The sequence below is a fragment of the Salminus brasiliensis genome, chromosome 2 (genome assembly GCF_030463535.1).
Source record: "Salminus brasiliensis chromosome 2, fSalBra1.hap2, whole genome shotgun sequence".
In the NCBI taxonomy this organism is placed as follows: domain Eukaryota; kingdom Metazoa; phylum Chordata; class Actinopteri; order Characiformes; family Bryconidae; genus Salminus; species Salminus brasiliensis.
Window position 1 is genome coordinate 22,149,219 of NC_132879.1, and position 15,417 is coordinate 22,164,635.

General features: G+C 39.7%; 1 protein-coding gene across 6 annotated transcripts; it reads left to right on the top strand.

Annotated features, from left to right (window-relative positions):
* Positions 1-8,439: 8,439 nt before the first annotated feature.
* On the top strand, positions 8,440-15,184 carry hexa (hexosaminidase A (alpha polypeptide)). Of its 6 annotated transcripts, none has more exons than XM_072670624.1 (14): positions 8,487-8,943; positions 9,167-9,268; positions 9,371-9,496; positions 9,650-9,696; positions 9,840-9,950; positions 10,645-10,746; positions 10,911-11,043; positions 11,243-11,423; positions 11,538-11,624; positions 12,481-12,553; positions 13,781-13,961; positions 14,462-14,552; positions 14,622-14,729; positions 14,979-15,184. In XM_072670624.1, exons 1-14 carry the CDS (start codon positions 8,679-8,681, stop codon positions 15,040-15,042), a joined length of 1,671 nt encoding a protein of 556 aa, XP_072526725.1. In that variant the 5' UTR covers positions 8,487-8,678; the 3' UTR covers positions 15,043-15,184. The 6 variants fall into 6 exon arrangements, with proteins under 6 accessions (XP_072526740.1, XP_072526751.1, XP_072526759.1 ...); XM_072670631.1 differs by having other exon boundaries at positions 8,491-8,943; positions 9,371-9,436; XM_072670639.1 differs by lacking the exons at positions 13,781-13,961; positions 14,462-14,552; positions 14,622-14,729; positions 14,979-15,184 and adding an exon at positions 12,766-13,138 and having other exon boundaries at positions 8,440-8,943.
* Positions 15,185-15,417: the final 233 nt, after the last annotated feature.

Sequence of the window (15,417 nt, forward strand, 5' to 3'; positions counted from 1 at the left end):
GCCTGGATGAGTCACCACTGGTTACCTGAGCCAGGTGAGCTGAGCAAAGGAAGCAGACGGATTTCTGCCTGTGACTTTACGTAGATAAACAGTGAGAAATGCGTATGAATAACTGCTGCGTAGCGCTGACTACACTACAGTCTGCGGGCAGTGTATTCAGCTAGAAGTGACTTCACTTTAAAGACGTAATGACTCAAGTAGAATTGAGATTACTTTAGAACAGTGGCGCGTTTTAGTACACCCAGCAGCTACCAGACATAATCACCGTTCATCTCCTTTTAGGGTTCTTTAGGTCTCAAAATAAAAATACTAGCTTCAGACTGAGAGGTGTGAGCGAGAGTGAAGCAGTGCTGGTGCTGCACCAGCAGAACAGAATGGAAGTGACCCCAGAATGTAAGATACTAATGAGGTCGAATTAGGTACTGAAGGCCAGAGACTCAAATCAAACACATAGAAAAGTAGACTCCTTTTCTTTTAAACATATCTGAGTATATATGAAAGTATTTTTCTTTGACCGTATCTGAAACAGTGGGCAGTGGTGGCTCAGCGGTTAGAGCGCCGGGATATCGATAACAGGGTTGTGGGTTTGATTCCCGGGCTCGGCAAGCTGCCACTGTTGGGCCCTTGAGCAAGGCCCTTTACCCTCTCTGCTCCCCGGGCGCTGGAGTTGGCTGCCCACCGCTCTGGGTGTGTGTGTGTACTCACTGCCCCTAACACATGTGTGTGTGTGTGTGTGTGTGTGTGTGTGTGTGTGAGTGTGTGTTCACTACCAGATGGGTTAAATGCGGAGGACACATTTCGCTGTACAGTGTACACTGTACAGTGACAAATACGTGCACCTTTACCTTTACACACGCTTCTCTGTTGTACATAAGTGTATGAAACAATTAGGCCTAGTTACTGCCCCTGACTGGACCCGGTGTGTGTTCAGCGTCTCACCTGGGTTTATATTGGCAGTGTGTGTGGGTGTTGCATGTTGTGTGATTGATTAATGTATTTTTTTTCCAAACTTTGTTGTTGGTCTACACGCCATGTTTATTTTTGATTTATCCGCATTTCCCCTATTCCACTAAATTTAGTCTCCCTATGTCCGCCTGAAATGGCTTCAACTACACATCTAGCTACTTTCTCTATAATGTGAACCTACATGTCATCGCTGTCAGGCAAAAACCTTGTATCATTTTTGCTGTTTTTGGCATAATGTGCTATGTGATGTTTTTTTTTTTTACATTGTGACAATGGACCAATAGAAATGCTCCAAAATGTCTTGGAATAAAATCTTTGTACATTGATTTCCATCGTAAGTGAAGAAGGTTTTTTCCTAACTTGCTATTTTGGAGAATTTTGCTTGATTGCGAGAAATTCTTGGAATTTAACATAGTTGTTATTATGATTTTTCACAGTTGAAACAGCCACTGAATTCGTATTGGTCAAGCCCATGTAATTGTTATGGTTTTATCAGGGATAGAAACAGACAGAAAGAGAGAGAGAGAGAGAGGTGGGGGGTGGCGTCATTCTTTAGTCATCGTGGGTGTGGCACTATGCCTTTGCTGTCTCTGGTTACAGTGGTTGTTGTAGCTCCTGTTCCTAGTAACGGAAGTGTATGTAAATGAAGAGTGTGTGTCTGCATCAAGCCTGTTTCCTTATCTTGCTGATGCCTGAAGTATACATGTTTTCACTACTGCCATGGCAACCCAATGATACCTTCCTAAAATGACAGTGTATCAAAAGATTTCACACGTTTTGTACATGTCCACATTTAAACGCAGAAGTACGTTTGCGTTTGACCTAAAATATTAGATCCATGACAATATTATTACAGTCAAATGAGCTCAGAAGAGGACGGTCTGTGATACTCATTTGCTAATGCATCAAAGTGCAAGGCACTGTTTTATAATTATAATGAAATCTAACCAACAAACAACTGGAAACCGAGAGTGTTTGAACCCAGTCTTTGTACTCACCATGCACCATGAAGATACGGTATTGGCTGGTGAAAGGTAAGATCCACTTAGAGAGAAAGTTTTCTCCTTCTTACTGCGTTAAGAGAAAGTCCTCTTCTGTAAGTTAGTTGATCTGAGATAAAATCTTAGGAGTGACCAAGTTATAGGCTACATCCAGCCCTGGCAACGCCCTACTGAAAACCAAGTGTCTTTACTTTAATTGTGAGTTAGAGAGAGAGAGAGGGAGTGAAAGAGATGAGTCAAAGAGGTGTGAAGGAGTGACAGTTTTTAGGAGTGGCTGAATGGTACCACCTGTTGACCTCAGCATCAGACATCACCTCTCCTTTCCCACAGCGCCATTTAAATGACAGCACCAAATCAAGTCTGATCAAACAGGTGTTAAAGGCATGTGTGGCCACCACCTGTTTAGGAGTCAGTGGATATGATGCTTGATGTTGAATTTACAGAGTGATGTTCTGGTGTGGTGTGCTTATCCAGCTAAAGTTCTTCTATGTGAATCATGTGGAGAAAGTTGTTTTAGTGATTTTGCAGCAAAACGAAGGAGCAGGAACATAGTCATCAGATGTCCTCAGGCTACTTTAGACCTGCAGGGAAAGGAGGGCCCTGCCTGCAAGGGAGTAGCCTATTTCAAATGGAACAGTGCACCGCCTTAATCCACCTTAAATCTTAGTCATTTCCACTTTGTGCCACATTGAAATTTTAATTTTCATATGTTGGGAGGGTACAACCCATCAGTACACATATGACTTTACAGGCTAAAGTATGAATTCATAATGGTATCAGTTACTACATTCTATATTTGATATATATTAACTAACTTTAAGTGTATGTGTGTGTTAAAATAGCCTATGCTCCACCCTCAGATAGCTTACATAGCATTCTTTGCAATTGTTATGGTTGGACAAGGTTTACAGAACATTGGGAAAAACCCCACCCAACACAATGTTTTGTAAAAGCCATCAACCATAACATTAAAACCAGACGTTAAGTGAAGTGAATAGCATACATCATTTCATTACAATACAATATAATACAATATATATATATATATATATATATATATATATATATATATATATGTGTCTGCTCAGTATACTAGCAATCTTTACAGTAGCTATGTCTGTAGTATATGGTCTTTCCAAAAAACTGTACTGTCCTAAAGGATGATTGTGTGAACAGGGTAGAAACCAAACCAGTTAGGAGTGTTTCATCAGGTTCACAGGGTGTGGTTAAGTCCTGTAAAAACAGTGACAACTCAAAGTACAGTTAATACTCTATCAGTGGCAATCCTAAAAACAGCCTACATTGGTTTTTTTTTCACTTTTGTATAACTTATAAATATTTTTGAGAGCTGTGATAATGTATTCACTTCAGTGTTTATGGGAAAGTAGAGTACACAACTGCCACTCTGTCATAAGGAATGCAGTATGCGATGCAAATAGTGTTTTGGGACGTGTCACTTACACTTTCCAGAGTGAATCATTTTTCTTAAGAGTGACAAAACAGATGAGTCACCTTTGTTGAGATTTGGCTTTGGCTTTTGTTGCAAAGCCACAGTGGAAAAGCAAAGGAAGCCAATTTGTTAAGGAGTGTAGTGGTTTATGTATATAATTTGTAGTGACCCTCTGGTGAGTCTTCTAACTAATAAGGAACATTTAGTGAGATCAGCTGATGGGTGTAGATTAAAGCTGCACCAGCATTTTTTCCATGTGTTCCCAATCATAGCAACTGTGAAGCTGTGTACACAAACTAGCCAAGACTAACCTATAGAAGTTTTTTCTTGCACCTCCAGTAAGTCAGCTTAAAGGTCCCATATATTAATTTATTTATCAATTTATGTATATCATCATCATTCATTTTTAAATGATCAATTTCCAACCTCTTGTCAACCTCTTGTCGTTAGAATTGAACAGGCTATTTGTGGTACTGTGCCTTTAAGAATAGTGTATCTGAGTGATCTCTGGATCTGATTGGCTTTTCAAACACATTTTGAGCAGAAACCCTATTTATATCTATGTAAATCTATGTAAATGTTCACTCATGACATCACAAAAACAATGAATGCAAAATGTGATGATTCTGCAGTTTAATTTCTGTATATGAACTGCATGGCCAGGTGTGAGCAGCATGTTTTGAAACTTCAACAATGTTTACATTCAACATCAAACCCTTCAGCAACATACGAGAGGGAACCTTGCTCAAGAGCATAGTAACAGTGGCCAGAGGAAGAAGACTTTGGTTTCTGGTCGGGTCTCTAATCTCTAATCTTGGTGTGAAGCTCATTACCCACACATACATATGGGAAACAAATAAACAAATATAAATAGATAAATAAATAACAGTGTATATATAGTCATATTAGAATATTATGATCACCTACCTAATAGAGGGAATAACCACCATTGGTTCAGATGGCACTAGTGAGACATGGATTAGGTGACAGAAGGTGTTTATTATAGAGGTGTGTTTATGATCTATTCACAAATGTTCTATTATGTTTTATGTCATGAAACTGTGAGGGCCATTCCCAAAGCTTTTTGAGGTGAGTATTATCCTTTTGCAAACCCATCCTCTTTTCATCTTCAGACTTTTAACAGATGGTTTGACAGCCTTTTTTTCAAACATGGTCTGGTTCGTCTAGAGGTTTGACTGTTTAGTTTGAAGGTTTCCTTCTTTTGACTCTTGCAAAAAAAAATATGTATGTGCAGGTTTCTGACAGTCATATGGGAGGTTTGATTTGCCTGATTGGTTATAACTTACTTTTATGTGAGCAAACATATAGGAACAAATAGTCTTAACATAAATTAAAGTCAATAACACTTATTATTTGGTTGCAACACTTAATTCTTGCTTGCAATTAACTGCATCAAGCCGGTGACTCACTGACCACCAATATGTTGCATGTTTCTTTTTTACCACATATTTTTTAGTTTAAGGAGTTACTTCCTGTAGTCTCCTTTTCAGGAGGTGAAATGTATGCTTCATTACATTAAGGTCTGGTAACTGAATAGGTCAGTCTACAACCTTCCACTTTCACTCCCCAATGAAGTGTCATGTTGGCAATGTCATTATCTTGCATTATAAAGGTCCTCCAGATTCAATTAGATGTACTACTGTGAACTGCTTCTGTAGATTTCTGAAGTTGTCACATCATTAAGGAATATTATTGAACCAATCCAGGAGGCAGCCATGCAAGACCAAGGCACTGCTAAGATACACTAAATACATGCCACTACCTCTAGTGTACTTGACTGATGAGCTTGTATATTTTGGATCATGAGCAAATCAATCTTTTTCTCCGCATTTTGACCTTCCCATCATTTTAGCAGAAGTTCACATTGCTCATTGCTCTGAGTCCATACGTTTTTTACAGAACTACTATGGGTAATCTTTGAATAATCGAAGACTCTGATCCTCACTGCTGATGAGAGATTGGCGGTTTGTGGTATGACCTTTACATTTCCGCTGTCTAAGTCTTTTTGAGACTCCGCCCTGTCCTTTGGAGGTTGTTGAAGTCACTGACTGTTGTCCTTTGTTTTCTTTTTCACAGTTCTTGCAATTTTTCTGTCATCAACTACTGTTATTTTACTTGGCTAACCTGTTTGATGTGTAATTGTTAGTACACCAGTGGTTTTGTTCTTTTTCAGGACATTCAAAATTGGTGTACTGGATGTGCTCAAATGTGCAATGCCTCTGATCAGTTCCCTCTTTTCTCAGCTTGAAAATTGCGTGTTTTTTTTTTCTATGACAGAAAACTGTCTGGTGTCAATGTTGGTTTTTCATTTTCTGACAGCCAATGAAGGCTTCACAAGTGAAACCCCAGACTCAAACCAATGAAAACAATCAGTGTAACAGGGCACAACACGGAAGCAAGAAACACCATCAGTCACATGTTCTAATGTTTCTGCTCACTTGAAGAATTCTGTAAAAAAGCATACTATCACAGAAACCATTACAGCCAATGAATCTGTGGCTTACCCTCCTTGTGTATGGCGTTTATGATTCGACAACTTCTGGACAACTGTCAAGTCAGCAGTCTTAACCATGTTTGTGGCACACCTGGCATTAGGCATAGTGCCAATAGGTTCATGTTTATCTGCTCCAAAGAATTGTTTTATTGGTAGAACTTATCTACAGAGACTAGACAGCTGTGTGTCAGTGTCTGTGTCAACAATGGGTAAAACCAAAAGTACCTCAATGCATTCATTAGAAGGGGTGTCCACAAACATTTGGACATATGTTTGTGCCATAGTGTTTATACAATGCCTATAAAAAGTTTTTCCCTTGGGTTTTTTCACATTTTATTGCTTGTATGAATGGAATCATGGGCAATGTATTTCTACAATAGGTTATATATAAATACAATAGGTTATATATAAAGATGTGAAGGCCTGTGAAGGTAGATGGTAAAGTGAATGCAGCAAAATCTAGGGAAATCCGATAGGACAATCTGATTCAGTCTGCAACTTGGAAGAAAATGTATTTTCCACAAGACAATAACCCAAAGCACACAGTGAAAGCTACACAGAAATTGTTTAAAGACAATATAGCAAATGACCTGGAGTGGAGAGCTGTTCGTGCCCAATTCCTGTGACGGTTGACAGAGCTTTAGAAGTTTTGCAAAGAGGAATGGACTTAAAAATTGCAGTGTACAGATGTGCAAGCCTGACTGAGACCTATCTACACCAAATCAGGTGGTAAATCTTGTCCAAAAAGGCAAATTATATTGAACATGACATAACTTTAAAGTTTACTTTGCATAGGCATTGTATATACCGTTTCAATTGAAATGATCCAACCCCCATTGCAAATTAGGTTTATTAGCAAGACCAAGAGATCATTGCCTTGTACAAACACGGAAAGGGAGACAAAAACAGAGCAAAACTACGGTTTGTTCCCAGAGATACAGTTAAAAGCATAGTTGACATGTTCAAAGTTAAAGGAACCCTGGCGGGACTATCAAAACCTGACAGAAAGAGGAAGCAATCACCGGCTGCCACCAGATTCCTGAGGAGGGAGGGTGTTAAAAACCCTGCAAAAGACATGCAGCAAGATTTGTTGGCAGCATGCGCTGAGGTTTCGGGTTGCACAGTATGGCATCTACTAAACACTGAAGGTCTCAATGCCCAAACTTTAAGACATACACCTATACTGACCCAAAAGCACAAGAAACATCAGCACCAAAATTCTCAAAACTACATAAATAAGCCACATACATTCTGCCTAGAAGATAACATCATAACTGTATGTATAGGTTAAAATCCAAAAGATACCTCAAAGCTAGATGCTGCCAAATACAAAAGTCAGTATGGCTATCTAGATACACATTACTCAACATACTAGACTTTGCCTGAATACTCTTGGAAGTCTTCAGATGGCATTTGAAAACAGCAAGCGACTTATTCAGACACTTCCGTGCATCGTAAGGGTCAATCCAAGCCTTACCCGAAGCTTGAAAGGCTCTTGGAACAGACTGGGTTTTGACCATTGTCATCAAGTACGGAGAGGTTGGGGCATTCCTGGCTTTTTGGGCCATGATCAGGGGTTTGAATCTGATGCGGGCAGCAACAGGAAGCCAGTGAAGAGTTACATGGCTGAACTTAGAAACATTGAAGCCAGGTTGTGCCGCCACATTCTGCATCAATTCCAAGGCCTTGATGGTACGAATAGGAGGGCCAGCCAGAGGTGAGTTGCAGTAATCAAGTCTTGAAATGACAAGAGACTGAATAAGCACCTGGGTGGCCTCTTCAGAGAGAAACGGTTGAATTCTCCGGATGTTGTAAAGGAGAAATCTGCATGACTGACTCATGTTTGCAAAATCCACAATACACCAAGACTTCAGACTTCTCCAGATGGATTGACCAGTGAGTTCTCGAAGGAAATGTCAAGAGGACAATAATCCCAAGCATGTCTCAGAGTGTTGGTTTCAGAAGATGTCCTGGATAATCATGGACCGGTTGTCACGGTCGCCTGACCTGAACCCCATAGAAAATGTTAGGTGGGATTCAAAGAAGGCAGTTGCAGCATGCAAACCCATGAATATTAGCTAGTGAGCTAGAGGCCATTGCTCAAGATTTATCAGGAACGCTGCCAGAAGTTTGTGTCTGGCTATGCATCACATCTACAGCAGGCCATTCTAGCAAAAGGGTGCTCTGCTAAGTACTAAAGACGCCTGTCTTATGGAATAATTTGTGGTTGGGGGTTGAATAAGTCTGAGATTTGCAGCCGTTGTCATTAAAAGTGGCATTTTGTGTTGAAATGTTTCCAAGGAAGGTTGAACAGCAGCAGCAGTGTATGTATATGGATGTATATCCTTGGTTTATAGTGGCCTCAAGTGCCCTCTAGTGGCTGTAGTAGTGACGCAGTAGTGGTTGTGTTTGTGTTTGATGACGCAGCTTCTAGCATTAATGATTAATACTTTATTGTACTGAATTGGTTTAGAGTAGGGCATTAAACACACGGACTGGACCTCTGCATGACCTACTGGAGCTGTGGGAGCATCACGGACGGTAGCAATAAAAAAGCCGGGAGCGAATGAATAAGGCTGCTGCGGGTCAGCTGACTACTTTTACACAGCCGTGTCACATGACATCGTAGTGTGTTTTCACCTCTTCAGCATTTTCTTTTTGCCTAAAACCTTGCTGTTACCTTGCTGTTGTTCAGACCCCTGGGCAGTATGTAACTCGGTGAGGTGGGCGACATATAAGGTTGATCATGCTTCCGACTAAGACGAAGCTCGTGCGGCTTGTGTTCCTGCTCTTTATTCTTCTAAACGAAGCGGAAGAAGCGCACGCAGTATGGCCATTGCCACAGCAAATAAGCCAGTCTGCAGACAGGTACCTTATAAACCCTCAGCTGTTCTCCTTTGGCTATGCCAGGGATTCAGTTGCGCAGAGCGGATGCTCTGTCCTGGACGCTGCGTTTAAAAGATACTTCAGCCTGGTTTTCCCAGACTTTGCGGACGGAGCAGGTGTGGCAGGTAAGTTACGTTCAGAACAAAACCACTGGGGTTCCTGTCTAATCTTTTGCCCTGCGAGGATCCCAGATCTGTTAAGCTGCAGTGACCTTGCTCATATTGCTCACTTTAAAGCCCCAGAGGATGTGATGGTCGTTTTCTTTTTTTTTTGGGACATTCTACTACATTCATCCCCTAATAAGATCATAATGTATCATATTTTTATGACTTTTTGGGCATTTATCAGGATTCAGTAACATTTGGTTGGAGCCAAAGGCCTTTACAGTATCTGTGCGTGTCAAAAGTGGTGGATGTGATGGATACCCCAATGAAGAGTCCGATGAAAGCTGTGAGTATATGCATTTATTCATTGACTTGTTTTGGTGAGTACTCCTAAAGAGCACACCGTACTGCTGGTGACTGATACGTGTTGTGTCTTTTCCACCTACAGATAACCTGAGTGTGTCTGCAGGTGAAGCTGTGTTGAAGGCAGAGTCAGTATGGGGAGCACTGAGAGGTACAGTCTGTCACAATCAATGCAGTTATCCTCATTTTGTCTGGAAGGATACACATCTCTGTACGTGATTCAGCCTCGTATCAGTTGTTATGACCTATTGAAATGAATACTGTTTACAAAACAAGCCAGTACTATTTGATATAGCAATATAACAACTGTCAGGTTAAACATTACACTCAATCCTTTTTTTTTTAAAAAAATAAAAAAAAACAGGTCTGGAGTCCTTCAGTCAGCTGGTATACCAGGATAAATATGACTTGGTAAGTACGATACAGAATTGCAAATCAGTAAAATCAGCTTTGGACACTTTAGAGGATTTTATGACGAAGCCAAGCAACAATTAAGTACTTAACTAACAGTTGACTCTGGTGATACTCATTTTTCTCCGACTTTTTCTTGGCAGTATTTTGTGAATAAGACTGAAATTGTGGACTTCCCACGTTTCAAGTTTAGAGGGCTTTTGCTGGACACTTCAAGGCATTATTTACCTGTGAACATCATTCTGAAAACTCTGGTAACTATTCACTTTTCTAGAGACTCTTTAATAACCGTGTAACATAAGAACACAAGCATTGGACAAACATATGCAGAATACAGTATTAGTAATATTTACTTTGTACACTTTAGGAGAATTCCTTTGGAATAATCAGCGTCTAAATGAAGCAAAAATAAATACATCTAACACTGAAGTTATAAAGCAGCTGATGATCTGTTTATGTATCGCTGTTATTTATCTCATTGTTTGTTACTGAGCTCTTTTCGAGGGACCTTGTTAACATTGACAAGTTTAGCATCGATGCTGTGCTTGACTCTTCTGAGAATTTTGTGGCATGTTACATTCTTATTAAGTGAAAAACGCATAGTGACCAACTATAAAGTAAGATGTTGTCGTTCGTGTATGGCCAAATGTTTGCTGATTGATGAGACAAGCAGCAGGACTGAAAACATGGCTACAAAACTACAAAAATCATAAGTAAGAAATTACAACAGTGTGCCTTATTAAGAGGTGTTGTAAATGTATTCTGAAGGTGTTTTTGTAATGTACTGCACTGAGTACATTTCTGCATACATTTAGGACAATGTATTCTGTACTGTACTTTGTTTTTGTTGTTTTTTTTGCTTGTGCCCAACTATGCATGTGACATTTGTTGGGTAAATTAATATATGCAAATATATGTATATGTTTCTGATACCTCTTCTCCTTGTAGGATGCAATGGCCTATAGTAAGTTCAATGTGTTTCACTGGCATATTGTGGATGACCCTTCGTTCCCTTACCAGAGCTACAATTATCCAGACCTTAGCAGCAAGGTAGCCCATACAGCTCTTACTGATATATTTTTTACCATTCTCTTGGATTTTTCTGAAGCAGCACTGTGCGTTTAAGTTGGGGATAATTTTACTGATCTGGTTTCTGAGTAGTGTTGACGTGGGTTACAGTATGACTTATGTGCTTACGCTTGTGTTTGCTTCAGGGAGCATTTCACCCAATGACCCATATATACACACAGTCAGATGTGAGGAGGGTAATTGCTCATGCCAGACTGAGAGGAATCAGGGTGATACCAGAGTTTGACACTCCGGGACACACCCAGTCATGGGGTAAAGGTATGACGAACACGAACACACACATGCTTGCAGGCAAAAAGGAACAGTGATAGGTTCTGTTCATAGATTGTGCGGGATCTTGAAATGTCTAAGATCACATCCATATACTCATCCATAAATGGCTTTCAGTTTACGACTGGGCTCTGAGTATGTAAAGTGTACTTCAGTGCTGTTGCTTTATATTGTGCTTTGTTCTTAGGGCAGCCAGACCTGCTGACTCCCTGCTATAAAGGAGACGTTCCCTCTGGAACATTTGGCCCTGTCGACCCAACCCTGAGCTCTACCTACCAGTTCATGAGTGGCCTCTTTAAAGAGGTGAAATCAGTCTTTCCTGATTCCTATGTGCATCTGGGTGGAGATGAGGTTGATTTCAACTGCTGGTAAACCTTCAGAAGTTATACTGATATTATTCTACTTGATTATTAAATGTTTGAGTGCTTGGTTCTAAACTACTAAAGAAAGGTGTCATTGCATATAATTATGGCTTTTAATAGGAAGTCGAACCCTAACGTACAGGCATTCATGACAAAGATGGGCTTTGGAGGGGATTACACCAAACTGGAATCATACTACATAGAAAAGTAAGAGAGCAATGCGGAGACTGCCACTCTTCCTTACATTTACAAATCTCTACCCTACTGTGCAGATACTGGTACAATAGTTCATAAAGGCTAGTTTACGTAGCTTTGTTATTTTTTTGGTAAATAAAGCACCTGGAATGTGTGCCCTGTTTGTTTAAATTAAAGGTGCCATTTGGTGCATTTTTACAGTATAAGTGTTTCTGATGTCTACATGGAAAGTACTTTGGTCAGGGCAGAAAAAGCCCAGATGAGTTTTTACACACCCATTTACAACCCTGTGATTTGGCCCTATAATGTACTACGTTTTTTTAAATTTTTGATGAGCTCTGCTTTGATTGGCTGGTTTATAGCAAGACATCACAAGTTTTTACTGTGATGTGCCTTCTTGCAATTTTAATTCCTTACACACCATTCACCTTCTTCAGCAGCAGTCATAAGGGCTAGTGTATTTAGCAACCTGAGGTCAGTCAGCAACTTCAACAGTCCATCCTTTACTGCAGCTTAGCTGTTTTCTGATATCTTGCAGTCAGGTGGTGATATGCATGGTGTTACTGATGCACATCCTGGGAATGATTGTCTCAGAAAACTGACCAGTTTTTCTGTCGATTCTTTTGGTTTGGAATACATAGTAATAAGTCAAGACAAAAATGTGTAGGCACCTTTAAGATTGTATTTAGCTTAATATGCTAAAGAGCAGCATGTTGAGTTGCTGCTTAACCTTATTACTTTGTCAGTTTCATCTCTGGCTTCAGAGGCTGTTCAATTCAAACACAATATAAAATGCATTACATCTAATAAACATCCAGAGAATGTTGGGTTGGTACTGATTCATTCATTCATCTATCAATTATTTCAGCATTGTGAACATCACTACTGCACTCAACAAGACCCCCATTGTTTGGCAGGATGTGTTTGACTATCGTGAACGAGTAAGTGCAAAGCTTTCTTCTCATTTTATCCTTAAAGCTTCTTCCACCTCTTTCATATTTTGTTTCCTGTCTATATATACATTCACTGCAAGGTCACTATAGAATCCAATTCATGCTTGTTTGTTGAACTTGGTGCAAAAATGCAATACAATGCATTTTTACAGTATTTTAAATTACTTTAGACTAATATAAATGAGTGGCATGTGTTCTAGCACAGGACTCACTATGTGGTGGAGGTGTGGAAGGGGGGCTGTTACTTGTGCGAAGTTCGCAGAGTGACAAAAGCAGGGCTGAAGGTCATCCTGGCAGCACCTTTTTACCTGGATCTGCCTGGACCTACACACAACTGGGCCCGGTACTACACCGTGCGGCCTCTCGCCTTCAAGGGTCAGGCACTAACTGCCGAAAGATGTGATTGTAGTGGTGTGTTGCTGTGTAATGACTTGCTGTTCAGTTCTCATCGGTTCTCTGTGATGGTCAAAATGGACCAAAAAACGCATCAGCTGTTGCCACATGTTAACTAATAGTACATTGATTTTGATTCAACATATCAAATACTGTGCTCCATTAAATCCAATTTAAAAACATTTTCTCTAATTTTACTGAAGTGTACCGCTGCACATTAGTTTTAGTGCTGATCATGCTAAAATATTGTCATATTACCCATACTATAGAACTCTACTCTGAGTTAGTTCATTCAGTTCAGTATACATATTCAATGTGGAAATCATTTAAATCTGCAGTGCAAGTATGAGTATCAGTGACTTGCCCGTTTATTAGGTAAAAACACTTCTTGGTCACTGTAGGTTTACTAAGCTACAATAGCACTGGTAAGGTTATTCACTGATGCTGGATGATTTAGTTCTAAATCACACACATCACTGCTACAAAAGTTAGATGGCCAGTGCTGTGGAGAATTCCATTCTATGTTGTTTTACCTTACTACTCATGCCATTCTGTTAAATATTACTAATAAACTGGCAACTCCTCAATATATTATAATAATATATATTACCACCAGATGTCAGCAACGAGCCAAGTTGCTTCATCAAGACAAGGAACTAGAAGACGTATCATTCGGAGGTTTCAAGTAAATAATTAATGAACTAAGCCATAGTCTACTTCATCTGTAGAGCAGGGGTGTCAAACAGGGTTTTGGAGGAGGGAAACCCTAAACTCTGGTTGGGGGGGAAGAGGAGCATTACCCTTCTCTGTGTACTCTCTCAGATCCCTAAGGACACAGTGGTGGAGATCTGGAAAGGAGTTCCTGCAGATTATCAAGCTGAGCTGGGCAGGATCACTCTTGCTGGGTACAGAGTACTGCTTTCGGCTCCCTGGTACATCAACCATATCAGCTACGGGCAGGACTGGCGCAATGCCTACACTGTACAGCCCCAGAACTTTTCCGGTGTGTGGAGCTACATATTGGGCAGGGTGTTGCAGTTAGAGGGGTCTCCAGTGTCAGACCATTCTCCATTGGGCTAGTGGCCTGAGTGATGGTGGAGTAGTTCCATCTGGAGACTGCCAGAAGATATGTGCTTTTTTTTAGGTTCAGCTAATGCTAAATTTCATATTTACAGGCAATAATTATTCATTTCACTCAGTTGTTTGGCCAAACTTTAGTGCTGGGTGGTCACAGCTTTGCTGAGGTGCATTTCGCCTATTCTAAAATTCTAACTGATGTAGATTGATCTCTAATTACCAAGGCTTTTATGAGTCAGATTTGATCATAGTATAGTATAGTATAGTATATTTGATTGAGTTTGACACCCCTGGTCTACTGTATGTGTATGTCTAATGTAAAATGCTAAACGCCTGACTTGCTGTTGAGTGTTCTAGTTTGCAGTGCTTTTATTGTTAAAATGTAGTCTATATCTTTCTCCTTCCGTTTTTATCCGCTGTGTTCAGGCACAGAGCAGCAGAAGGAGCTAGTGATTGGCGGTGAGGTCTGCATGTGGGGAGAGTATGTGGACGCAACCAATCTCACTCCACGCCTATGGTGAGAGAATTTTTTTTTTTTTTTTTATTGTCAAAATAATGGAAATGATCAACATGACTGTGCATGTAGGCCCAGAGCAAGTGCAGCTGCTGAAAGGTTGTGGAGTAATGAGGAAAAGACCTCTAGTGTGGATCAGGCTTTCCCTCGCCTGGAGAACTTCCGCTGTATGCTAATCAGGTACTGAGAATTGCCTGACTCTTGAAACTACATGGACCAAAAAAACCAGCATTGCAGCCATATATATATATATATATATATATATATATATATATATATATATATATATATATATATATATATATATATATATATATATATGTGTGTGTGTGTGTGTGTGTTGCAAGTTGTTAAATATATGAAATAAATAAATACGAAACTACAAATTACTGAAAATTTTTTTTTCTTCTTTTTGCTCTGTTTTTACAGACGTGGCATCCAAGCAGAACCTCTGTTTGTAGGTTATTGCAAACATGAATATAGTGGCCTGTAAAGAACAAGGATGAAGGCAGGAGTGAAAATTTATTTTGCACTTGCATTTTTAAGCAAAATGTTTTGTATATTTTCTTAATATATTTTTCATCAAAAACTGTGAATGTAACATAATTAAACTATGATTAAACACATCCACCAACCTTCAGCTTGTGATGTGGTTTTGTGCATCATAGGAAAGCATTTCATATTTTTTTAATTTAATATTATTATGATCTGACAGACTTTAGATCATGGCTGTGTAAATGGTCAGAATCCCATCACCATATATTTTAGAGTAAAGGCAAGTAGCTAAGGAAACACTCTTGGCAAATAGAGTTGTTAATGGTACAGAGGATTGATTTCTTTGTCTAATGAAGTAATAATCGATAACCTT